This window comes from Anolis carolinensis, chromosome 2, assembly GCF_035594765.1.
Source record: "Anolis carolinensis isolate JA03-04 chromosome 2, rAnoCar3.1.pri, whole genome shotgun sequence".
Lineage (NCBI taxonomy): Eukaryota > Metazoa > Chordata > Lepidosauria > Squamata > Dactyloidae > Anolis > Anolis carolinensis.
In genome coordinates, this window is record NC_085842.1 from 290,256,333 (window position 1) to 290,283,463 (window position 27,131).

Below are 27,131 nucleotides of genomic sequence, written 5' to 3' on the forward strand. Positions count from 1 at the left end.
ATAAAGCAATTCAATGCAGTTAAACTGCATTATGAAACAGCATTATATGGCAATGTAGATGGAGCCTGGTGTCCTGTTGTGGCCTCACCAGACGTGACATCACCAGGAAGGCTCTGCAAGAGATCTACTTATGACTGGTAATACTGAGATGTGTCTGATGGACATATGAACACTGGATTGGGCCAGATCTAACCCGATCCAGCTGTCCATATTTCCACACTGCTGGGATCTCTTTTCCTTTGTTTTGGATTAATGCAGTGGTTCTCAACCTGTGGGTCCCCAGGTGTTTTGGCCTACAACTCCCAGAAATCCCATACAGTTTACCAGCTGTCAGGATTTCTGGGAGTTGAAGGCCAAAACATCCAGGGACTCACAGGTTGAGAACTACTGGATTAATGGCTAGAAGCAGAGCTACAGCTGCACAACCAGCAATATGCAATGTAGATTCACCACAACGATTTCAAGGTGAGTCTGCTTTATTTGGCTCATAGATACAACCTAGAACTACAGAAGGCAGTTCCTCAAGTAATCAAACAAAACCAGAATCATGTGTGCCATTTCTATGTACAGTTGTAAAAGCTGGCAGGAACAGAATACATTCATTTGAAATGTGTTGCTGGCAGAAAGATCTATGGATGCCATCGAATGCCAAAAAGACAAGCAGATGGGTGCAAGAGCATATGCTCATAAAATCTATCTACTCCCTGCCATGCAGATACACAACTAAAGCAATCCTGAAAACTGCCCATCCAGCCTCTGTTTAAAAACCTTTAAAAACAGAGAGTCCATCAAGGTGGACCAAACTCAAGGTAGATCAGATCTTTATTTATTTCTTGTGTCAGAAGCAAACCGAGGGTACAAGTTGTAATGGATTTGCAAACACAGAGATTTTTTTTAAGAAAATAAGAACTTGGCATTAATACTAAATGTCTTTTGTCCAGTAGCTGGCCACTTGGAGTGCCTCTGGTGTTGCTGTTAGAAGGTCCTCCATTGTGCATGTAGCAGGGCTCAGAATGTGTGTGTGGTTGCTCTTCTCCACAGTCGCATGTTGCAGACTCCACTTTGTAGCCCCATTTCTTAAGGTTGGCTCTCGTGGTGCCAGAGCTCAGTCTGTTCAGTGCCTTCCAAGATGCCCAGTCTTCTATGTGTCCAGGGTGGAGTCATTCATCCGCCATCAGCCACTGATTAAGGTTCCAGATTTTAGCCTGCCACTTTTGGACTCTCACTTGCTGAGGTGTTCCTGCGAGTATCTCTGTAGATCTTAGAAAGCTATTTCTTGATTTTAGGCATTGGTGTGCTGGCTGATAGCCGAACAGGGGATGGGCCAGAGATGTCAATGCCTTGGTCCTTTCATTGTTGGCTGCTACTTCCCGGTGGATGTCAAATGGTGCAATGCCGGCTAAACAGTATAATTTCTACAGTGGTGTAAGACGTAGACATCCTGTGATAATGCGGCATGTCTCATTAAGAGCCACGTCCACTGTTTTAACGTGGTGAGATGCATTCCACACTGGGCATGCGTATTCAGCAGCAGAGTAGCAAAGTGTAAAGGCAGATGTCTTCACTGTGTCTGGTTGTGATCCCCAGGTTGTGTCAGTCAGCTTTCGTACGATGTTATTTCTAACACCCACTTTTTGCTTGATAGTAAAACAGTGCTTCTTGTAAGTCAGAGCACGGTCCAGGGTAACTCCCAAGTATTTTGGTGTGCTGCAGTGCTCCAGTGGGATTCCTTCCCAGGTAATCCTCAGAGCTTGAGATGCTTGTCTGTTCTTAAGGTGGAAAGCACACGACTGTGTTTTAGATGGATTAGGGATCAGTTGGTTTTCCCTGTAATAGGCAATAAGACCACCTAAAGCTTCAGAGAGAATACCAGAAGACCAGATCTGAACTCTCCAGAAAGCCAAAATGACTAAACTGAGCCTGTCATGCCTTGGACATGTTATGAAACAATATGAATCATTGGAAAAGATAACAATGCTGGGCTTGCATTGCAGGTGAATGAATTCAGTCAACAAGCCATAGCCCTGAGTTCACAAAACGTGAGCAAGACTATGGATGAATAGGACACTCGGTGATTTCTCATTTACAGAGTTATGGGATGTAGCCAATTTGACAGCAAACAATAACACATTATTCCAGTCAATAATTTTTATTTACAGATTTGGCTTGTATTTCCTTTCTTGAGTTTAGAAAATTAAACTTTGAAACCTTAACACTCCATGTGTTATCCCTACTGAAGCATAAACACCAGGTTTATAGCTAAATTAATATTTACCTGTAGTTTTCCATTTTAACTGACATTTGACAGCCTTACATTTACATTGAAACCCAACTCTGTAAAGTAGACATGCGCTGTAATAAGATTTACACATAACAGCATAGACCCAAACACTTCAGGTCAACAGCATCAGCATTTATTTAAGTCTCATACACTAAGATACCTGTATACATTGGGGATATATTCCCAACCATACTGTGGTTATGCGAAACCAGAAATATGACTGAATACAACAAAATTAGCCTATTTTCGGGCCCAGCATACTATAAAAGTTTCATTGGAAGTCCTAGAAATTCCAAGAGGTGTATCCTCTCTAGGAATTTGCTAGGTCTTCCAACACAACTCTGTGATAACTTCTAGGGAAAGTATACCATAAAATCAACTGGAGGACATAGCAAATGGAATGGAAAAATAAAACCATGGATTTAGTTTCCCCACTTATGGAAGTTTTTGTTTCTTTTGGACAGCTGATGAATTTAAGACTGCTCTTACATAAGATATTAGATTCCAGGCCTGCCGTCCCTGGTTGCTCATGTCCTCTACTTAGGGTTGGCACCAAGATAGTTCTAGCCATTATAGGTTAGGCAGTTACCACTAGCCAGAGCCCATCCTACAGCTTACAACATCTGCCAGGAACCATCCATCACCTTTGCAAGACCTATAGCCTTAAGCCCTCGTCTATTGCTAGATATTGTGGAAATCAATAGCAAATGAATAGAGACATGAGTACATTCAAAATGTAGGAGGACCTTTTACCTTCCTGAGGATTATTAGGAGCACTTCTCATTTAGTAGCCCCTGAGACAAGGAAGTCTCGGGTACTATGGTGTTTAACTTCTCCGCAGGACTGCAGTTGTGACTGAAAGACGTAAATGATGGACTTCTTCCAGACTCATTTCCCTTTATGGGCAGGAATTCATACTCTTGGGATAATTCTGTTCAGTGAGAAAAATCTGTTCTAAAATGTCAAAGCCCACATGCTGTCTGCTAAACTCTGATCACTCATTCAGGCTCCACACATTATTTTATATAATGAGTAGCGTTTACTCATCACTGCTACAGCATTGCTTGGGGCGGGGGTGGGTGGGGGAATTTCATGGGATTTTAGCCATGCTGAATCCCTTTGGTATTTTATCAGTAGTTTTTTTTCAGCATATTTATGATGGGCTTTTAGCCTTTTAATAATGAGTAAAGAGCAATATTAATACATGTGTTAGAAAAAGTAACAAATAATGAATTATTTGATATAACCTTACAAACACTGGGAAAGGTAGTGAGGAATGAATAAGGCCACTAATTGCAGCCCTGAAATCTGGGGCAAGAATCACACAGCCCTTAGGTATTTTTTGGACTGCAACTCCCAGCCAATGAAAATACTGGAGGACTTTACGATTCCCACCTTCTTGTCTCAGTTCAACACATGGCACCCTCAAACAACTGTTAAGACCTCAACTCCTTTCAGGGCTTAATACTGGTGCCAAGGACCTTGGGATTGGTTTTTATGATGTGAGGGCTCGTTGGAAGGCATGTCATTATTAATTTTGACTACTTCTGGGTTTTTGTTACCATATGCCTTCAAGTTGTTTCCAACTTACGGCGATCCTAAAGGGATTTCTGGTGTGTGGCTCAGCCAAGTTCACTCCGTGGGTTTCCAAGTCCAAGTGGGGAATTGAAACCTGGTCTCCAGAGTCAGAGTCTAACATTTCTACTTCTCACATCACAACTTGTTGACATTACACCTACTTGCAATGATTTCGTTAGCCAATTGAAATGCCTGCAATTTGAGGTTCAGCATCTCTGTAAAAAGGACACAGCTGTAGTTCTGGTTGTGCGAGGTGCTCTGAGAGCAATTCCAAACAGACTGACTATGAATGAAATGGCCCTAAATGGAGGGATGGAGTTATGTGGTGCTGATGTGTGGGATGCTGAAGGATGATGTGTCCAGCCTCCTCCTGCCAGCAAGCTATGATGTGAGAAGCAGAATCAGGGAGCCTACGGGTGTCTTGTCACAGCTCCTCAGCACACCATGACATACTAACAAGAGGAGGTTTGACATATCATCCTTTAGCACCCTAGTCACTAGCACCAGAGAGTTCTGTCACTTAGGGCTGCTGACTGAATTTTAAAGTGGCATTTTATCATTATAGCAATGGTACCATGATCATAAATGGAAACAGGAAGCAGGCGGTCATAAGTCTAACAGCATTGTAACTGACTAACATACTGCCGGGCAAGTTCACAATTACAAAAAGAGATGTCGCTTGGAATGTGTCAGCTATCCAGCAATACCTCTTAGATTCTTGGAGAGACTCTGAATTGTGGATAAGCCAAAATTCCAGTTGGTAACACCTGCTACACTGTACAACTGATATAATAATACATAACAAAGAGTAAATTAAAAATATCCACGATGGCGAAAATGTAGAAAGATTGTAATTGCCTGGAAGTATCCCTCTAAATTGGGAGAATGGACTTTAATATGGAAATACAAAATTCAGTGAAAGCCAGTGTCAAATGATGATATTGGAGCAGAAAATCCCAACTTCTTGGTCAGCTGGCAGCAGCTGACCAAGAATTCTGGGGTCACAACTGACATTTCTATGCAAATAGCAAGCAAATGTGTGGATACGGAGGCAAAATTCAAGTTGGGTGTAGTTAGAAGAGGGGTCTGAAATAAACGTCATGATCATACTGCCTTCATACAAATGCCTGTATTATCTTAAATACTCTGTAATCCTCTGTAAACTTCTGATCACTGCCCTTGAAATAGATCATATTGAAGAGACGAAAAGATGCAGAAAAGAGCTCAGCTGAGAGAACAGATTGTAATGTTTGGGTATATTTAAAGTAGGAAAAAAACAATTAAGGGCAGATGTAAAACAATGGCTGAAGTTTAGGATAGACAAAAGTAAGTACAAAGTGCACAGTGAAAGTATGTCATTCACTATCACAAGTCATAAGGGTCGCCAGCTTTACTGATGATTCCCAACCCATCTATTTGGCAATCACAAGAATACCATTGAGCCTGTGAACACAAGTTGCCTACCAGCAGTGACTCATGGAGTGAACAACTCCTACATGGTTTGGGTCCAAGTTACCTTCCCATAAGGATTGCCTTCATTTGAAGGCCGATCTCTTCTGGCAGTCTTACCCAACCAGATTTAATCATGAATTTTAAACTCTTGTTTTGTGTCCACTATATTTAATCATTGTTTTGTGTATTTTAATACATGTATTTTGTAGAAATATGGTTTAATGATCTTCAAGTATGTATTTTATCTAATGACTTTGTATTTTTAGTTGTGTTGTAACCCACCTCAAGCCACGAGGAGAGGTGGGTAAGAAATAATATTATTATTACTATTACTATATTATCATTATTAATAGTGCTTCCCTTCCCTTCATTATATAAAGCACTCATCCACAGGCTTTAGAGTGTGGATATGTTAGGGATGCACTGCTATTTCCCAAATCCTTCAATTTGCTTAACCACTAGACATGCTGGTTGGGGATTCTGAGAGTTGCAGTCATTGCATTGATGAGAGTAAGGGCTTATCAGAAAGCATCTTCTAGTCTGAAACTGGCCCTGATCTTCAAGTATTTCCTAAGGAGACACATTTCCCTCTAAATTGCAAATTTGCTCCCCCCACCCGAGCAATGTAAGTTTTCCCCTTCCAACACACCCACACACAGTCCCTAAATAAATTGATGCACTGTGATTAAAAAGTTGTTAGCTGAGGAAGAATCTTGAGATAGCAGCATGACGTAGTCGATTGCCTGCGTTGTGTGAAGGAGCCAGGTTCACCTTCTGTTGAAAGAAACATGATGAATGGGGTACACTGAAGAAAAACAGTCCCATGGAGAATCACTGTAGATTCCAGATAAATATAAGATTAAAAAGATAATGAAGTAGGTCAGGATGGATGATACTGTAGCTAGAAGGAATAGACAGCATGAGACTTTTGTCTAGACCAATTAAAGGGAAGTGTATGTGCCTAAATGAAGTATAAGCCTTTAAGCAAAGCATAGAAGTTGAGCTCCAAAGAGGGACAGATTATGGACTGTGGTGTAGCCTGTTCCATCACAACTTTTTGAGACTATCATTGATTATGGAAGGATGGGACTCCTGCTAGTTTGCTATTTCCCTAATAAACATCAAAGGAAGGAATATACATGTTAAAACTATGAAGAGAGATTAGGTAATTATGAGCGTAGAACTGTAGATGCCTGCTTCAAAAGTGTGAGAAATTTTATAGAAAATCTACATATATCCAGAAACAATATCCACTGCAGATAGAGTGATAGTCAGACAGGACCTCATCACGTTGCACACTACAATGCCAACAAACCACTGGTTAAGAGCCCTTAACCACTGGTTAAGAGTGCTAGAGCACTATGATTCCATTTTAACTTCCATGGCAACGTTCTGTAGAATTCTAGGGTTTGTAGTTTAGTGAAGCCCAAGAGCTCTGTGGTTGAGGATGATAAATGTCACTCACTAAACTGCAAATCCCAGGATTCCATATGATGTTGCCATGGCAGTCAAAGTAGAATAATAGTGCAGTGTGATAAGGACCTAAATTGTTGCAGCTTCCTCTGCATTCACATCCAGTTTGCAAAGGTGAGTCTCCTTTGCTGGACTGAGCTCAAATGTACAAACCTGAATTCTTGAGAATGCTCATTTTATACTGTCTAGATTATAATTAACATTTTGAGAAGTCTACATTGTAGAGATACCTGCCCTGAAAATGTCTTTATGGTCTCTATATTACTGTTAATAATGAATGGTGTGGTGGAAACAGGGCCAACAGGTACCTCATGCCACTTGAACTCCAGGGATTCCCAGCCTTCTTGAAAGATGTAGTAGTTAGAACAGAAATATAACTCTGTAGTCCTTGTAAAAGTCAATGTGTGGAGACATTCTTCTGACAAATTGTTCTGCAATTATTATGGGAATTTCAGGAATAAGGGAAGAGAGTGCAAGCAGTTATATATTTCTTCTATATCCAAGTCTGATAGAAATAATAGATATAGCAGAACTTACTCAGTTTAGGTCTTTTCTAACACCACCAGTAATGCTACTGCCCTTTCATACTACAATTATGGCATTTTGATAACAATTTATTTCAGTAGTTTTCAATCTGTGGGTCCCCAGATGTTTTGGCCCTCAACTCCCAGAAATCCTAAGCTGGCTGGGATTTCTGGGAGTTGTAGGCCAAAATACCTGGGGAACCACAGGCTGACAACCACTGCTTTATTTGATATGATTCTATTGTCTGGGATCAAGGGGATTTTCGTCTGGTGAAGCACTAGACCTCTCTGCCTCAGAATCCTAAATACCTCATGAAACTATAAATTCCAGAAATCCCTGGAATGGAGTGACGAAAACTCAAGTACACATATATTTTTCATTTTATTTGTGACTGATACAAAAGCCTGTGTCTTAGGTTACTCAATTAAATCAGCTCACCTTTTAAATTAAATGTCAGCACCTTTCATATGTATTAGGCTACCAAGTCCATCATTCCAGCAAACACTACTGAACTGGTTGTGGATCTTGAAAATTGTAGTACAACACATCTGGAAGCCGTGAAAAACAGAAGACAGTGGTAAAACATAAAAAACGGATTAGTTTGGGGCTGAAAAGCATCTGTGGAGAAATCAGGAATGGAGGAAGTCAAATTCACCAAGAAGAAACAAGTCCAGTACTCAGATCATTACATCAAGCTAAATGTTTGTTTATCATCCTGTAGCATCCTGTAGGGAATTTGTTTGCCATGGCTCGATTTGTAATACTTTTTGTTATGGGGTTGGATTAAATGGCCCATTAGGCTCCTTCCAACTCTATAATTCTATGAGTCTACGATTTTATGAATTCTGTCTCCAATCATATACATACACACATGCTCAGCATGTTGAGTTGGAGAATAGAAAGGAAACTTTTTCCATATCTCAGATTTGCATGTAATTGTAGTGCAATAATACTCATACCTATGATACCTTAGGAGTGATCTAGACATTAATGGAGAAATGGGAATATTTTTTCTTATTGTCTCGATTGATCTTAAGAATTCCTGTTGTAGAAGGGAAAATGGGAATGTGTTTTCTCTCCCACAATAGGATTTCCTCCAAGACATGAAAGTCAGAAATATCTGACTTAGAAATGAAACCCATGATTACTTTTCAGTGACCAATTATGAAACAAAACCTGCTAAATGCAAAGTATGGAGCTGAGGAAAAGTTGTGGGACACAACATTTTGTCATCATGTGTGTGTGTTTGTGGAAGGAAGAACTCTGAAAATGCGATGATGAATCCATTGTCCAGTTTGACTCATAATACACAAACAACCACATGAGATATTTTCAATACTTTAAAGTTTAAACTTTTAAATGAATATTGAGAAGTAATTGCCTTTATATATTTTAATATATGACTTGAAAAATAAAGCTATACTTTCTTAATATTTGTTTCTTTAGCAGTTTAAAAAGGCTTAACCAGAATGAAGAGGTGAAATCCAAGTTATCTGATGCTATGGATGCCAATCAAAGTGAAGATAGTGGACTGACATGGGAGACAAGTTCAAGCAGATGTTCCACATCCCAGGCTTCAGAAACTAGTGCTACATCTGGGGTTTCTAGTATAGAAAACTCATATGTGGATTGTCCTCCAGGGAAAGTTACATGTCTGATGGAAGAGGTAAAGACTGCTCAGGAAAGATCAAGCAACTCACCAGACCAGACACCATTGTATCCAAATAGGATAATAGGATCAGATGGTAAGAAAAATGACTTTCCTGAAGGATCAATAAATATAAACACTCAAGAAAAAGAATTAGATCCTGCTGACCCCCAGTCATGGCCTTTACAAGTACAGCCTTCAAAGATTAAAGACTATTTGGTACACATCACACAGGAAGTGGTCATTTTCGAGCCAGAAGAAAAGGAAAATACGTTGATGAGAAAGGGAGAGCTGCCTCTTAAGGGGACAGTTCGAGCGAGGATTCAGCAGATCACAGCAGTGTTGGAAGAGAGAAATAAAAAGATTTTCCGGAGAATAAACCAAAAAGATGTGCCCCCACCTTCAGACGTAATCAGGAAGCCCAGAGAACAACCCAAAATATTCTCTAGACAAGGCATTTCTGTATCTTTAAGGCATGTTGAGAGAGACGCCCCAGATAAGAAGAACAAGAAGGAAATGATTTCTTATAATCTCAAACATGTGGAGACCAATAGTTCAAAGGCTGGTGTGTCTGTTCCGTATAACAAAGATGAAAAACCAGCACGGCGATCTTTTATGCCTGAAAAAGTAAATAACGCTACCCAAAAGCTACCACCGATTTCACGCCACTCATCTAAACAAGCCAAAAAGCGGGATACCAAAATACAGTCACCTATAAAGCAAACCTCAATCCCAGAACAAGCAAGCTTTGCTTCATCAGATTGGCAGGACAAAACAGAGGAAAGATCAAAGCCAGCTCTACCTCCTGGGACTCCAACAGTCACTACAGAGAAATTATCCAACCATCTTGCTGAAACAGAGGAACAGAAAATACAGGATCATTCACCATTGACCACAAAGGTATCTGATACAGCAGAAGAATCAAAGGCTTTGCTAGAGCAGGAAGCATCTCATCTCCATCCCACTATTTCTACTGAATCCTTTTGTTATCCTGAAAATGGTGCAAATAATCAGTTGGATTCCATTGCAATCATATCATCTGAACCAGCAATTAAGGTTACACCATATCCAAGTAGTATTGGAGACATACAGCCTAAGCAGGAACAACCAGTTTCAACTGATGTTGGAAAGCAAGATGTTGAACTCACCATTCCTACACAAATGGAGGTCAAAAATGCAGCCTTATTACAACCCACTGAAGATGCAGGGAAGCAAGACATTCGTCTTTACTCACCTGAAACTTCAGAGTCTGTGCCTGAGCTGGCAGAATTACTACCTTCTATTAACAGAGCCAAAAATGAAGAGTTGGGGGTGGGTTATTCAAAAACGGAAGAGGCACAGGAACAACAAGCAGATTCAAAGCCCCTGCACTCACTGCATTTGGCAAAAGAATCTGATGCTGGTGAAACTGAAACTGTACCTGATTTAGCTCCTACAACAAGCGGAAGAGAAGTGCAGGAGGATTCCAGGTATAAAACTTCAGAAGAGCACTCTGGTTTTCTACAGCCCTTGTATTTTTCAGGTGAAAAAACAGAGCAAAAAGAAGAAGAGCATCTGGGATCAGATTTGACAAATCAAGCTGCTCCAGCACAAATATCTGTGGCCATATCGCTCGAGCCAGAGCATCCAGACTTACCACTGTCAAAAGACAATGCAGAAAAGCAGCCTGCACTGCTGGATGCTTCAGAGTTATCACTCCCTACTCCTGATGCACAGAGAGAAGAAACTCACCAGCTCTTTGCAACAGTAGTACGATCAGAAAATGAGCTTCCCACTATCTCTGAACCTATAAAGGCACCACAGGGATCAGAACCCTTAGAGCTGTCACACAACAGAGGTAAGGAAGTACGTCCGGACTCCCTGGTGGAAGGATTCATCTCATCTGAGCAACCTCCATGTATTTCATCTCATCTCACTGAGAATGAAGAAAAACAGAAATCTCTTCCATCTCCACTAGTAATCGCAAGACCACTGCCAGAACAGCTAGACTCTATTTTACCATGCCCACCTGATCAAAGGGAGAAGCAAAGCAATCTGCCCTCTGCCTCTGAGGTAGTTGCTGAGGGACCAGAAGCATCACCACAACCAGTGCTGGCTGTCCAAAGTGCTGAAGCTGCAAAAGCAGAGATTCAGCCTGTGTCTCCCACAGAAGAAATGGCATATCTTTCAAGAGAGTCAGATGTTGTCATAGACAGGAAAGCAACTCAGCTCATTTCACCTTTGTCTACAGAACCTTTGAGAGAATCATTTGTTCCATCCCAAGAAGAAGAAAAGTTAAAAGACCAGTCCCATCCATGTATAAATGAAAAGCTGTCTTTGGTGGAGAAATCTGAATCCCATCCCACCATCAGTGAAGATGAGCAAGAAGGACAGTTTCATTTACCTGCACCAATACCATCTCAGTTGGATCATTTGGCCAAATCTGAATCAAGAAATCTGAGCGTGGAACAGAACTCTTCTGAATCACCCCAGTTGGTAGAAGAAACATTTCCATTGTCTCTTCCTTATGAACGGGATAAGAAAGACATCCATCCTGACAAATCCATTACTGAGCCATTGCATCCAGATTCAGAACAGGTTGTTTCTGTATTGGAAAAACAAGAAAAACAGCAGGATGAAGGTGAGAAAACTATTCAGCAGTTATCACATACAGTTTTGACAAAGGAATTGGATCTATTGCAGTCAATAGAGAAAACAGAAATAAATGATACCCCAACTCATTTGCCTGTAATTGCACAAGATTTATCTCAGTCAGCTCATTTAATGGAAACACAAGAAGATCAGCGTGTTACAACAGATGCAGCAGCTCTGAGAATACCATACCATAAAGCTGAAGCAGAGAAATATGACATGGCAGAACCAGAATCAAAAAATACTGTAAAACAAACTTTTCAGGTTGCAGCAACAAAGGTAGAAGCAGATTATTCAGGATCAGGGTCAGAAGGAGAATTAGAAGCAGAGTTTCCTGAACCTGGATCAGGAAAACATTTAAATGTATCCCTTCCATCTCCAAGCATAGGGGAAGACCATCAGTCACACAGATCTGTGATTCCAGGACTGGAAGAAGAATGGCCTGTTTCATTAGAGAAGGAGAGTGAAGACCCTGAGCTTAATTCACTCAAAACTCCAGTGTCAAAATTGGAACAGCCCAGTGCTGGTCCAGAAACTCTGGAAAGTCAAAACTACCCAGGTGATGTTTTCAATAAAGCACCTAAAATATCTCCAATAATTCCACAATTGGTTTCTGATAAAAGGAAGGATCAAGAAATTCCCACAAAGGCCATTGGAAGTTTAGCTTCATTCACAGAGCAGTCATACTTTATTTCGCAGGACCTTAAAGACAAGGAAGAAAAAAATGAGTTCCATCAGTTTCCTGAGGCTCGGCAAATGGTGACAGAAGAAACAGAACCTATAAGAACTGTCCCCCATGGTGAATCCAGAGAAGAGATGCCCAATTGCGTCACAACCCCAGAGACTGAGCTAGAGGTGCCAAGTTCCATTTTAGGAGATGTGGTTTCCAAAAAGGTAAATGAAATGCCTCCTCCTGAGTTATCATATGCTGTTGCTGAAAGACAGAAAAAAGATAATCTGGCTTCAGTCCTGAATAAGTCAAAGCAGATGGCTGCTGGAAAACCAGATGTACACGATGCTCAACCTCATTTGTTTCTTACTGGACAATCAGAAATGAGCAACCAAGAAAACGAGCCATACCCTCCTGTGGCATCAGAGCTAGAAGATTTGCCCTTAATTAATTCCATTGAAGAGGTTAAGAAACAAGAGTCTTCTCCATCTTTACCTTCTGTGGAACCATCAGCCCCCATACACCAGGAATTGTGGTATCATAAGGGAGAAAACCAGGAAAAGATAACACTGGAGGCTGAACAGTCAAGAGAGCATGATGCTCCGTTACAGTTACCTGTTCTGCAACAAGAGAACTTAAAACAGCTATCGCCAGTTCCACCTTCTCTCACCAAAAAAGTGGAGGAGCAGGAAATCAGTTCACAAACATTAACACCCTCAGTGTTACCTGCATTGAGTCAGTCTGTTGCCCTTGATCTAAATGAAGAAAATAAACAGAAAGAAATAGAAACTTATCCTACTGAGGAAGTAAATGGGATACTGGAAGAACCCTTGTCTCTTGCTGCATTCCTCTTGTCTGAGGCAAATGCAGTGCATACCACTTTCTCTCAGACTTCAGAAAAAGAGAACCTAGACATGAAACCTCCTTCTGAAGAAGCTGGTTCTTTAACTGAAAAATCAGGAAAAGCGTTTGCTCTTCCTGATACAAATATAACTGCTAAAAGAAAATCTGAGTCTTCTACAATACATTTTGAATCAGAGATCCTTTCTGAAAAGCCTCAAGACGATGTTACTAATAGAATCTGCTTTCAAGAAAAATTGGAAGACTATTCTGATATTCAGACATATCCTGGTTTCATTCCAAATGAGCTTTCCAGTGTTGCTATATCAGAAGCTATGGATGACACTAATCTACACAAGCCACACCCAACAGTAGGCTCAGAACTGCTGGACTCAGCCGTCAGCAAAGGTATAGGAATTAGTGCAGAAGATATTTCAAAAGCAGCAGAAGAAAAGTGTTTGTTCAATTCAGAAGGAATGTTGAAAGAACCTAAAAATGTTTCAGAGGTTACCATGAAGGAGCCTGAAAATTACTTAGAAAAAACAAAGGAATCAAAAGATCACGAGAAAGTGAGAGAAGAATCTATTCTTGCTCCTGAACTTGATCAAGGAAAAGACACGTTAGATATTTTTGAAAGTGATGAGGTAGTGAATATTCATGCTTTGACTGACAAAGAAGAACCCCATGTATTAAAGAGTTTACAGCACTCTGAAAAAGTTTATTCACTGAAAACAAAACAATTGAATAATTCTGAAGATACAGCAGTTGACCATGAACCTTCAATAAGTGGAAAAGCCTTAAAAGCAGGCAAGCATGAAAATAGGGAAAATGGATCAAAAGAACATGTTGAACAAAAACATGTCAAGGAAAGTACCGAAGCCGAAGGAGACATTTCCGTTCTTCCAGAAAGCAGGGGAGATATTTTAAAAAATATTGACATGGAATATGTTGATAACTTGATTGATGATACATCCTTCAGCCAGACTGGAAAAGAGAAGTCTATTCAGGAAGCTCAGAGGCCATCTGATGTTACAAAGAAAACATTGGAGGAAGCTAGATCTCTAGTTGAAAGCTCAGAAAAGACTTTAAATCTTTCTTTATTAGAAAGGAATTTGGATGAAGTATCTTGTGGAATAGACAAGAAAGGAAACATAATGGCCACTCATGAAAGCACCTTAAAATTATTAGATGAAAATAAAGAAATTGATGTTGTTACGGAAACTGATAAGAACATAGAGGGTGGACTGGACTTAGCTGAATCTGGTGTCCCCTTATTCAATTCAGAAAAAGACATATCATCTCAGTCCCCATTGACTTCCTTGCCTGTCTCTGCAGGCAGCCCTGAGCCACCTGCTCTGGCATTTTTATATAGAGACCTCCATGAAGAAGTAATGGGGGCATCTGAAGAAGACAGTGAATGCTCAGCCAGTGAAGAAATTATGAGCACTGCTGTGCCTATTCCAGCCACAACTCATGCTCCATATGATGGGACTGAAATATTTCTGAAAAAGGACATTCCAGAAGACTATATTCCAAATAATTTGGAAGAATCCCAGAAGGAAGAAGTTCTGAAAGATCAGCCTATTAATGAACCAGCTGTTAATCAATCAAGCATCTTAGAGAATGCACATGAAATAAACAAAGAACAAAATGAGTTTGTTCACATTCTAACTGAACCATATGACCAAACAGCGGTTGTAGCACCAAGAGAAATGGTGGAGAATATGGTTGACAAATTGACAAAGGGGCCAGCTGAGATCGTGAGCAACATAAACGTTGGCATTTGCCACCCAACACATGCAATCCCTTTTGGAAGTAGACTGTATGGGGCAGGTGCAAGCAATGATGATGAGGACAGTCAAAAAGAAGAATCCATACCTGAAGAAAGAGGCGAGATGCTACCAGAGGAAACAAGTGATGAGGAGTCGAGTCCAATACTAGATTATGCAGCAACTGTCTATCAAAATGAAGCAACTGTACAACATGAACCAAAGGACACTTGTTTTGCAGTTGGCCAAAATCAACAACCAATTGAAAGGCCAATTCAATGGACAGACAATGGTAACCTCAAAGAACCTGTTGAAATAAGTCAACAGTCCCTTGAAGCATTCTGCAATATTAACACTCAATCTGAGGGAGAACAACGAGAAGACAACTTAATATCAACCCTTGAGCCTGTGTCACAAGACACAATTACTTTAGATCATGAACATCTTTCAGACTGGGATACTGAGAGACAAGCATTTGGGGAAAGTATCAACGATGATCTATATGAGGATGCCACAGAAATAGCAGACCTACTAGCAACGGAAGCAAAAGCTGAGAAATCATTCAGTGAAATGGATTATTCTCTTTTGTCACATGATTTCGACACCTACCCATTGTACTCAATAAAAGAGGAAGAGTATAGTGACATTGAAGAAGATTTAGCTGAGCTCATGGATTATGAAATGGTTACCCAAGATGATGTTTTTCAGGAGGAAACATCCTCAGAAGTGGCTTGTGAGGAGCTGCTGTTTGATGATAAGAAAACATTAGACCACATTAGTAACACATATGAATTTGTGAATGAAGGAGAGATAAGCACATATGCTGAAGAAGATGAGTTTGAGTTGATGGATCCTGAGAGACTACCAAGAAATGTTCCTGAGATTGAGGTCCTACAGAAAGAAATAGATGAAGCACAGTTTGATACCTATTGCTACCAGTGTAAATGTCCCATCTCAGCTGATGACAAGCTTTCTGGGGAGCATAAGGAGCATGACATGACCAACTTGGATACAGCTATGACTGTATTAAAGGTAAGCAAATAACATTCTGAATTAAATGCCCAATTTATCCTTGATACTCATGCTAAATTAAGTGAAATGTGTATCATATGTATCATAGGGTCAAAAGAGGAAATAATGGTTAGTAACTTAGCAAAGGCAGATTGCGTTGTGCTTAATTTAGTCTGGGTCAGGGTGCATCTACATTGTGAAATCAAGGTAGTTTGACACCACATTAACTCTTATGGCTTCATGCTATGGGATTTTGGGAGTTGTAGTTTGATAAGGCACCAGCACTATTTGGCAGAGAACATAAAATACCTTGTAAAACTACAATCATTCCCATCATTCCATAGCACTGAGCCATAGCCATTAACATGGTGTCAAATTGCATTAATTCTATTGTGTCGATGAACCCTCAGCTACTTTTGAGAAAGACATCCTGACATGTGTTAAGTGTAATGGTAACTGGAATGTCTTCAGATTTTTTTCAGAAGCTTGGGATTCAGTTCTCTTTTTCGGACTGTAAATTATAGGTATCTACCACCAGTACCAGTGATCTGGTCAAAACTATGACATACCTATGGTTGTAAGACGGTCTGGAGAGCCAGTAACAGACCTGTATTGTATATATTTTGGTCCTCAGTTTGTAATTTTGAAATCAGTTATTTTTGTAAAAAAAACAAACAAACTTTGATTCCTTTCTGGCCTTTTTGGAAACAACTAATTTTCTTAGGCTGTTTGTTTACATATATATAATTATATGCAAATTCTTCATCTGGTTTTACTCTTGAGTTTTTTTTAAAGACATACCAGTGTCCAAAGAACTATGTTCTGGGTTCTCTAGAAGTTTGCTTTTCTAGAAGTATCAATAACCTAAATACTCTAATGACACCGGATCTTGTACAATCTTGGAATCTAAGCAGGGTCAGCCCTGCTTAGCACTTGGGTGGGAGATTGCCAATAAATCCTAGGTAAGGTAGGCTGCATTTAAGAGGAGGAAACTGGCAAACTCATTTCTAAGTATTCATTGTCCAAGAAAACCAAATGAAATTAGTGGAAGCGCACCCACAAATCATTTATGTCGTTTCATTGAGTTTCACCCACATATTTCCTTCACGTAGAGGAAAAACTAATCTTCCTTCTTCTAAGGCTAGATCTACACTGCCATATAATAGTTTCAGAATACAGATTAACTGCCTTGAACTGGATTATATGGCAGAGTAGAATAATATAATCCAAGTCAATGCAGTTAATTTACATTAAGAAACTGCATTGTATGGCAGTGTAGATACAGCCTAAGATTCCTTCTAGTCCCAAAGAATCTTCCTTTGGTTGGCATACTAGAACCTTTGGATGTACCTCTTAAAAAAGAGTTTGTAAGAATAGCAAAGTAAAGCAGTACAACAAAAGAGCATAAACTATTAAGGAAGTAATTAAGTTTTGAGAGCCAGCATGGTATAATAGTTTGAGTATTAGACTACATTCTGGAGAGCAGGGTTGGAATTTTTTCTCAGCTATAGAAACTCAATGAGTAACTTCAGGCAAGCCAAACTCTATCAGTCTCAGAGGACGGCAAAGATAAATCTTGCCAAGAAAACTTTAGGGTTGTCATAAATTAGAAACAACTTGAAGGCATATAAAAATAAACAGAGCAGAACACAAGGGTTTGTAAAACTTTAGGGGGGAAATGGTTGTTGATGATCACATGACTTGTAGATTGTTATTAGTTGAAGTCAAACTATGTCCATCAACTACTATATTCTGCATAATCCTTTTAATGTTTCTTTCTTTATTTAAGATATGTGTGTGCCATTGAATAACTGGCCAAGTTAATAACAATTTGAAAAATTAACACAAATAACACTATAGTGCTGCATAAAAAAATAACTAAATTGCCAAGCTGGTGAAAGGCTTTCTCTGCCATCAGTGTTGTCTGTGCCTTCAGATATCAAGATTATTCCAATTTGCATTTAATTCAGAAAGGAATACAGAGAGAGAATCCCTTTTTTTACATTACAGAGCGTTCAAAGCACTTTGCATTCATTATCTCTGTTAACACCTGCATAACTTTGTAAGTCACATAATATTAATATTTCTGTATTTCTGTTAAGGCAATGGAAGGGTGCCCAGATCAATCTTAGACATCATGGCTTGTTTATTTATTATTTATTCATTCATTCATATTTTATTGTACTTCTATCCCATCTTTTCTCCAACATGAGGCTCAGGGCAGCTTACAAAAGTGGAATATATCAAGGACTCTGGGTTCCTACTTATTGCATGGTGCCTTAATGCTGTTAAGGCTGAGATGAAATTTGAAGTCATGGCTCCTCTGTTGAGTAAATAAAAAGGTTTCTTTTTATTTGAGCCACCACTCTTCAAATCCCTCACCTAGCATGGCCAAAGGCTTTACAGGCTGGGTGATTCTAAGAGATGCATTCCCCCCCCCCCCCAAAAAAAATGTCTTTCCAAACTCTACACTTTTCCAAATTCTGCTCCTATCTCTGCATTGCGTCAGATTCCTAACATGCCCTTCCATGACTTATGATTCTTGTGAACATGCCCTGTTATATCATTCAAGGGCAAAATTAATTGATATCCATTGCAAAAGTTCCCATTGATTTTTTAATCGTGCTTGATCCCTACTCAGCATATTGAGATTCCATACTACAACAGCAAATGCTAAGCAGTTACTAAGAATACCAAAAGTCACATGCTGTGGCTGCATCCCTAGACTGGTTTCTTGAAAGTCAAAGGACTTGAGCATATCCCCTGACATCACCCCTTGGCTCTGTGACTTGAAGAAGGAGCCAGAAATGGAATCTAGCTCTGAGCTGCTTCTATGAGAATGTCTCTGCCAGGCAAAGACTGCTTTCATCCTGATGTCTCATGTGTCTAGTTTCTACTATGCATATGTTGTGTTTCTAAAGAAGGCGCTCCAAAAACAGAGTACTCTCAATTTCAGCATTTCTCAGAATTGCAATAGGCTAAGCCTGATAAGACCTTAAATAAGAACTATTTTTTGGGGGGAAAATTGCTTTATAAAACACACACAGCTACGTTCAAATAAATAAATAAACTTTATTTAGATCCCACCACCATCTCCCCGAAGAAACTCGGGGCAGCTTACAAAGGCACTCCAGGGTGCAGCATATAACATAAAGCGGTACATAAGTATAAAACAGTAATACATAAAATTAAACAACAACCACTACCAAAACTCATAACATAAAATAAAATTGCTCAATTTTAAAAACTCAGAACATCTGTAGATAAAAACTAGCTGTCTGTGCATTTATCTTCCTGCTCAGTATAAACATTACCAATTGGTATATACATTTTATAATTTTACAAAAGTCACAAATGCAAATTTCCAGTCTTGCTTTACCCTTCCTAACAGTTATGCAGAGAAATCTGATTAATACTATGGGCATCTATGAAACACAAATTGCTTTTGAACCAATGTCCCAATATTCCAAAGGAAAGTCAAAGAGTGCTTTTAATTGTTGAGTGTTGTGCTCCATTTGTTGACAAAACTAAGCCTCCATGATTTTTGAGAAACAGGTCCTGAAGAGAAGGAAAAGCAGTGTTACTTTCGCTCAGAAGATAACGATAAAGATTTAGTTGATTCAACACAATACCCAAATATTTTTATGTAACAGCAGGCTTTGCCAAACTCCTTTTCCTTTCACATGTTTCCTGAAGGTCAGGGCATCTTTCAAAATGGTATACAACAAAGCTACAAATAAAATGAAAAAATGACCTGTTCCCAGTACTGTGTAGGCATGTAGACAGTTGTGTATTGGCAAATGTTGTGATACATCTTGTTATCAATGCCTTTTGCCTCGTAATCCCTTGTGATATCCTGAAGGCTATAACTTGCAGTGTCATTGGTTTCCATGTGGAAAAGGAAGGACTAATGATCAGTGGGCTTCAGAGAGACTTTTACATATTAAAGTAGCTTTATTAATTGAATGTATACACTTGCTCAAGAACTGAGATTTGCTGGGGAGTCCCTTTGTGTCTCAAGAGTTAAGGCAACACGCTGTTGGAACATTTGAAATTGGACATATGGTATGGCCTGTTAGGACCTAGAGTTTAGGTAGGTTTAGCTCCTGTGCTTTCAAGGCTACCTACCTTTTATGTAGACACATTCACAAAAACCTCACAGCTGTGTACAGTTGCTGATGGACACATAATTTATTATAAGTTAGCAATTAGTTCATAGAAAAAAAAGAAAAGTATTACTAGATGGCAGATGATGTTGCTGTCACTACTAAAAAAAGGTCCTGTTCTTTCAGCCCTGATTCCACTTTGACATTGGACGTAGAAGTGATTTCAAGACATCGCTGACAAACATATCAGTGGCTTGATTCTAATTACACTTGTACATGATGAAAACTATGGTTTCGGGGGCGGGGGGATACAAATAGAAATAAATCATTTTGTTCTATCTCTTCACACTATTTTGATGTCCGTGAAAACTTATTTCAGGGTCAACTGGACAGATACCTAGATGTTTTACAAGAGAGATCTTTGAAGATTGAAGGGTTTGTCAGTGAGATAGAAGCTCTGTTCAATTCCCTTGAGGTAAGTGTTGTGGGCTCTTTGCATGCCTTCAACTCTTTCAAGAATTTGTCTTTTACAGATTCATACTACTGCATAAATACCCTAAAGGCACCAGATCTTGATTTTAGAAGCTATGGGAGACCACCAATGAATGGATGAGAGACTGCCTATGAATATTAGTGGCACAGTGCGTTAAAGCGCTGAGCTGCTGAACTTGCGGACCAAAAGGTGCCAGGTTCAAATCCCGGGAGGGGAATGAGCGCCCGCTGTTAGCCCCAGCTCCTGCCAACCTAGCAGTTTGAAAACATGCAAATGTGAGTAGATCAATAGGTACCACTCCGGTGGGAAGGTAACGGTGTTCCATGCAGTCATGTCGGCCACATGACCTTGGAGGTGTCTACAGATAACGCCGGCTCTTTGGCTTAGAAATGGAGATGAGCACCAACCCCCAGAGTTGGTCACGACTGGACTTAACATCAAGGGAAAACCTTTACCTTTACCTTAAGTTATATTTCAGGGGAAGGAACTGGCAAAACTACCTCTGTTTCCCTTGCCTAAGAAAACATTATGAAATTCAACATATACATATACACACTCCCACTGTAATATAGTAGGCCCTTCACATCTGCAGGGAAGTGGTTCCAAGACCGCTGCACATGGAAAGACGAAGTGCTATCTGATCCCTTCTACCACTGCCTCATGCAAGCCTGAAGGTAACTGCTGCAGACTCCAGACTCCCTCCCCTACAACCAGGTCCATCACTTTCACCCCCTCACTCTCTCCCTGGGTCCAACTCTGCGGCTTCTTCTCCCTCAAAAGGGGAGTGCTACTTAATAGCTTCTGCCACAGTCCTCTTGTGAGGCAGGAGAATAGAAGAGTTGTCCCATACAGTTTTTAGTTCATTTTCTTTCTTTTGGAATACTGCATTTTTCAAATTGTTTTGTGAATATCTGAATTTTTAAATTTTCAATCCTCGGTTGGTTGAATCTGTGGATCCAAAGTGGAAATAGGGACCCCACTGTAATTGTGACAGACCACTTTTTGCATAAGAGATCACTTTGAATGGCATTTTAGCACAAATGAACAACTGATTATAGTGTTGTGTAATGCTGCTTTGCATCTGTTAGTGGAGGGAGAATTAAACTCATAAAAAGCTAGTCAAGATTTGAAGGCTGTGACCCTGTTTAAAGCCAGTTATACAATATCTGTAACAACATCCTCAGTTGGCTTTTAAGGAGGCTTCTAAGGAGACATAGGAGTCTCTCTCCCCCTGGAAAAGTGCACATTAATTACTGACTGACAAGAAAATCATCTTTAATACACTGTCTAAGTCACTTTCACGTAAGTTTACAACACAGTATTTGTCCTTCAGAGTGCATAGTTCTTTAACTTTGAGAATCTTGAATTTGATGAGACCTGGGTGTTTGAACACATGAAACTATCTTATGCAGAATCAGCTACTGATTCATCCACTCAATCCTTATTTGGTACAGTTTTCTTCAGATGTGTTTGGGTGTAATGTTCATCAAAACTAGTCATCATAGCCCAAGGCTGGTCTTGATGGAAGTTGATGAAAAGACTTTGTGGCCCAGGTGCACGAGTCTCTCCTAGCGAGATCCTGGCCGGGCCCCCAAAAAACGCCACTTTCTCAGCTCTTTAAAAGGATTGCGGACGGACCATTTTATAGAAAATAACCCTTTTTTCCCATTTTTGTTTTCACGCTTCTTGGGTTCGTCTTACGATCCGCTCATTTTGTCTCCCGTTCGAGAAGCTTTTCCTCCGTTTCTCGCTCTCTCTGCAGGACCCAAAGTTTTATTTTCAGGGCAACCTTATTATTAAAATTATTCAAGGAGGGAAACACAATTCCCGCCTTCATCTATATCTGTCTCCCAGCAAAAGACTATGTGGCCCAGGTGCACGAGTCTCGGAGCGAGATCCTGGTCGGGCCCCGTAAAAATTGCCCTCAAATAACTCCACTTTATCCGCTCTCTTTCTTTCGCCATTGTTTTCCTTACTTTCCCCCTTTGAGCAGGGATAGCAGCGCACCTTATCGCAATGGGGATATATTGTATGTTTGTACGGGGAATTTGTGGGGCGACGGCAACACTTTTGACACAAGTCTTGGGATGCGTTTGCACTAGAAACAGAGAGAGAAGTCTGGGTCTAGAACACCTGAAGGCATATGGCTGAATACACATAACATTTTGGTTGCATCTTTCCATGGTCTCAATCAGAGGTGGGCAGCATTGCAGCTTCCATAATCCTTAGGCATTGATCATGAGGGTAGGACTGATGTGGTCTTAAGCATACAGAAGGCACCAGATTTGCTACTTTTGGCTGCAGGTCTGATTCTTTTTCATCTTTGGTTTCTGAGACTGTCAAGGATTGCACTTGATAATTCTGCTTGTAAAACAGGTGCTCTAATGTTCCACCACTGAACTTTATATTTCTGAATATGGTTTTTACCACTTCTCCTAGGAAAACTGTAAAGAAAAGGAGCAACATTTGGAAGAGCAAAATGAAAACATTATAAAGACAGTGGTAGGGCACCATGACAGAACGGCACAGAACTTTGAAGGTGTCAAGAAGACAAAAATGGAATATCTCTATGAAAAGATGGTTAATTTTCAAGAATATATTGATACAGCAAAAGAGACCCTGGAGGCAATTATCAAGGAAGCAGAAGAAATGGATGATTTTACTTTCCTAACGGTATGCACAAAATTATTGTCAACAAAAGACGTTCCTCAGAGTTTTGTCACTTCAAAATGTCGCAGGACTTTTATATTAAAATATTAATAGGAGATGTGTTGTTGAAGGCTTTCATAGCCAGAATCATTGGAGTGTTGTGTGGTTTCTGGGCTGTATAGCCATGTTCTAGCAGCATTTTCTCCTGATGTTTTGCCTGCATCTGTGGCTGGCATCTTCAGAGGATCTGATGGTGGTAAAGCAAGTGGAGTGTATATACCTGTGGAATGTCTAAGGTGAGAGAACCAACCAATGTCTATCAACCAAATGTGGAGGGTGCATTTAGTAAGACTGGTTTACAAGTGTTTGAGTGGGATCCATTCATTAGCATGTGAGTAACTGAGAAGACCATGCAGGAGGGCTGAAAAATTCATGATTGAGATCTCAGATGCCTGAAGTTTGAAAAATCACAGTTGCTTCTAACAGTGTGCAATGTGATGAGAGAATGCTGATTTTTTTCCCCCATATAGTCCTGAAAAAGTTCATTTTGGGAAACTACCATTGCTGTACTGGCTGGGGATTTTGGGAGTAATACTCCCTAAAAGTAACATTTTCAGTAAAATTTGGAAAGTTATGTCTGGTGCTACTTGTACAGCAATTTGGCCTAAGTAGAGATAATCAGGATATAAAATCATATGGATAAGATGTCTAGCACATTTTGCAATATGTATTAATCCATTCCTTCCCTCCCCTTCCCCCCCTCAGTCATCAGAAGAAATAAACAAAAGGTATATAAAAGCTTTGCTGCATTGTGGTGTGTATTAGGATCAGCATGTTTGAATGCTATAATATTTTCAAGCTCCATTGGAAGCATGCTGCTAGTATAAACACCTCATTTCAGAAACGCATAGATATTAAGGAGGTAATGGTGTGCTGGATAATGTTGCTGCAAAGTGTTTGGAATATTTTGCATGCATTTTGTTATTTGCAATTTAAATACTAATACATTTGGCATTATTAAATTCTCCCTATCTCTTTCAATAAGCATCTGTGTTGCTCGTCCTCCAGCAGGTGTTTATCATGGCTGCATAAAACCATTTTAAAATTCCAGTTGTAATATGCTACTGTTTGTGGGAGTTCATGTTTTAACAGATTTAATTTCCCTGTTAGTTTAAATGTTAATGAACATGGTCCTCCTAGGCAATGAGGTGTTAGGCAGAAATATAGCCTAACAGAGTATGTAAGTAGAGTAGAGTATGTAAGTAAGGGTCCAGCCCCAGCTAAATTTGGGGTTTCTTCTGTTGTTTTACCTCCTCCACCAGAAAGATTGTATGGAATCTGAAAGTCACCTGAGAGTCATTTTAGAAAATTAATAGCATTTTTTTTAGAAAGGGTCATCTTTGAAAAATAAACAATAGTTTTTCCAGTGAGTATAAAGTAATTCAAAATAAGGCAGCATGGTCCATAATGTGTATATTATTATACAGTTGTAATAACATAATATGGAGCCCCCAGTGGCACAATGAGTTAAACCCTTGGGCTGACAGGGAAGAGTGGGTGAGCTCCCTCTGTGAGCTCCAGCTCCCCATGTGGGGACATGAGATAAGCCTCCCACAAGGATGGTAAAACATCAAACATCCAGGCATGCCCTGGGAAATGTCCAATCCTCTCACACCAGAAGGAACTTGTAGTTTCTCAAGTCGCTCCTGACACAAAAAAAGATATACAGTTCAATTCCCTTATCCACAGGCTCAATGTTCATGGTTTCACTTTCCTACATTGCAAAAATACCTCTCTCCCTTCCCTCCTGTAAATGTTTGTGGGCTCTCCCAGTGAAATTCTATGGTATGTTTCTGGTCCAAGTTTCATCAAAATATAGGAATCACTATTATTCATGGTTTCAGACATTCACTTGGAACATACCCTGCAGATACCAGGGTTGCACTTTATTGCTGTTGCTTGGAAACTTTTTGAAGCACTACACAGGACCTCATCCCATGGAGACAGGGATCGGGGGGAATTGTCTTCTTACCATAGTGTTTCATTCTGTTCTGTTTATAAGGGAAATTATAATATATTCACCCCCATCACATGCGATGTACATTTGTCTATTTCTACTGTAATCCTCCACATTCTGAGCAATCACATAGGCAAGTGTATTCCCTGCCCATTTTGCATACTTCTTCTTTTCTTTCTTTTTTTAAAAAGGGAAACTTCACAATTGCCAAAGTCCTAAGGCCCGAGCTGTGGCGCAGGCGGGAGAGCAAGCCAGCTGCAACCAGCTGCAATGAATCACTCTGACCAGGAGGTCATGAGTTCGAGGCCCGCTCGGAGCCTATGTTTGTCTTGTCTTTGTTCTATGTTAAAAGGTATTGAATGTTTGTCTATATGTGTAATGTGATCCACCCCGAGTCCCCTTCAGGTGAGAAGGGTGGAATATAAATGCTGTAAATAAATCTAGGTCTAAAAAAAGGGGGGGATATAGCCACAGCAAAGTGGTAATATATCAAAATTGCACAATTCCTGAAGAATAAATTATTTTTAAAAAAATTACTGTAAAAGTTTCATGCAAGAGGATTACTGGCGAGAAAAGGAGCATCAAGGCTCATTTTGAGACTGTTCACCGGAGAACCCACTCTTTAACATCACTAAAACGATCTAACATGGGGGAAATTAAACAATTTCTTCCCATGCCATGCCTAAATAAGCAGTGTTACCTGTTTCTGCATGAATCAGGAGCTCTGAAGACAATTGTCACCTAATTCCTAAAACCTCAGTATCTATACACTTTAAACACATTTTTAAGATGGAGTTCCATGGGGAACAGCTAGAAATAGTTTTGCACCATATGATGGGTTCTGTGGGACTCTTTAAACTGTTTTTAAAGTGTGTAGAAATGGGTGATCCTGCATCTTATAAGGTTCACAAACGAAATATAATAGAAAAACTGATGGGAGTAAGTTGAATGTCTACACCAGAACTAGGGATGCTCTAGATTTCATCTCCCAGAAGCCCCGGCCACCATAGTCAATGACAAAGAAGTATGGGAGCTGCAGTCCAAAAACATATAGAGAGCCAAATCTTCCCCAGATTTGTGTACATCACTAAAGGCAGTAATGTTATTATTCCATCTTCACAGTTTCATATTTTATCCATGGGTACAGAGGTCATTTCTTGAGGGGAGTAGGCAAGGCCATATCATTGTCAGCATTTTGCTTGTACCTTTGGCCTTTGACATCACGTTCCACAGAATCTCTGCAAAAAAATGGCTACGTAGAGGCCTTTTAAAATAAAAACTAGTTACCTATCATAGTATGGCTGCTGCATCCATGACAGCTGGTCCTGCAGTTTCATTCATCCACGTCTGATAAAATATGTCCTCTCTAGGCATTTCCTAGGTCCTCCAACAGGACTCTAAGAAATCCTTGGGACAGAAGTTTTTCATTTCGATAATGTTCACTATTACCCATCATTTTGCCTATCCACATGAATTCCGTGAATGTATCCCCTGTGGATACAGGGGTCGAACTGTATTCTATTCATTTAACCATTATTTATTGCTGCTATTGCCCTCCAGAAAAGTGATATCTGGAGTTACTCATTACAGTACTAACAAGTTACAGTTCTAAGTAATATTTAGCCACTGAAACATGTAAGAAATGGCAACTAGAGTGGAATCATAACACTATAACTGCAGAGTGAATGAGCCACAGGAGAAGGAGAAAGGCCACCAAAGCAGCAATCTGGTAGTACCATCTTCAGTGACTGCGGAGGCAGTCCAATATTTTCCCACATTGACCACTCCTTCTAACTTTAGTTGAAAATTTTGAGAGAAAGAGGTGATAAATCATTAAGGAGGCCTGAGGAGTCTACAGTAGCAATATAAATGCAGCTTCCAGTAGCACACACATTTTAAAATGTGCTTTATTTTCAGGATGGTACTCTTCCCTTCAGATACTATTGTTTGCCTTGAAACATGAATAGGAGATCTGGGAACCCTAAACA

At 39.9% G+C, this 27,131-nt stretch overlaps 1 protein-coding gene across 4 annotated transcripts in view; it reads left to right on the top strand.

Annotated features, from left to right (window-relative positions):
* cmya5 (cardiomyopathy associated 5) overlaps positions 1-27,131 on the top strand; it is an 86,773-nt gene that overhangs the window by 14,048 nt on the left and 45,594 nt on the right. For 2 of the 4 annotated variants that reach the window (XR_010003575.1, XM_008102911.3), the window contains exons 2-5: positions 8,756-15,899; positions 20,364-20,459; positions 22,917-23,150; positions 23,892-23,914. Coding sequence is in view for 2 of the 4 variants with exons in the window: in XM_008102911.3 (XP_008101118.1) it covers positions 8,756-15,899; positions 20,364-20,459; positions 22,917-23,150; positions 23,892-23,914 (7,497 nt within the window). In the remaining 2 variants the exon portion in view is untranslated. The remainder of the gene's footprint in view (positions 1-8,755; positions 15,900-20,363; positions 20,460-22,916; positions 23,151-23,891; positions 23,915-27,131) is intronic. The other 2 variants (XM_008102912.3, XR_010003576.1) reach the window with 2 other exon arrangements.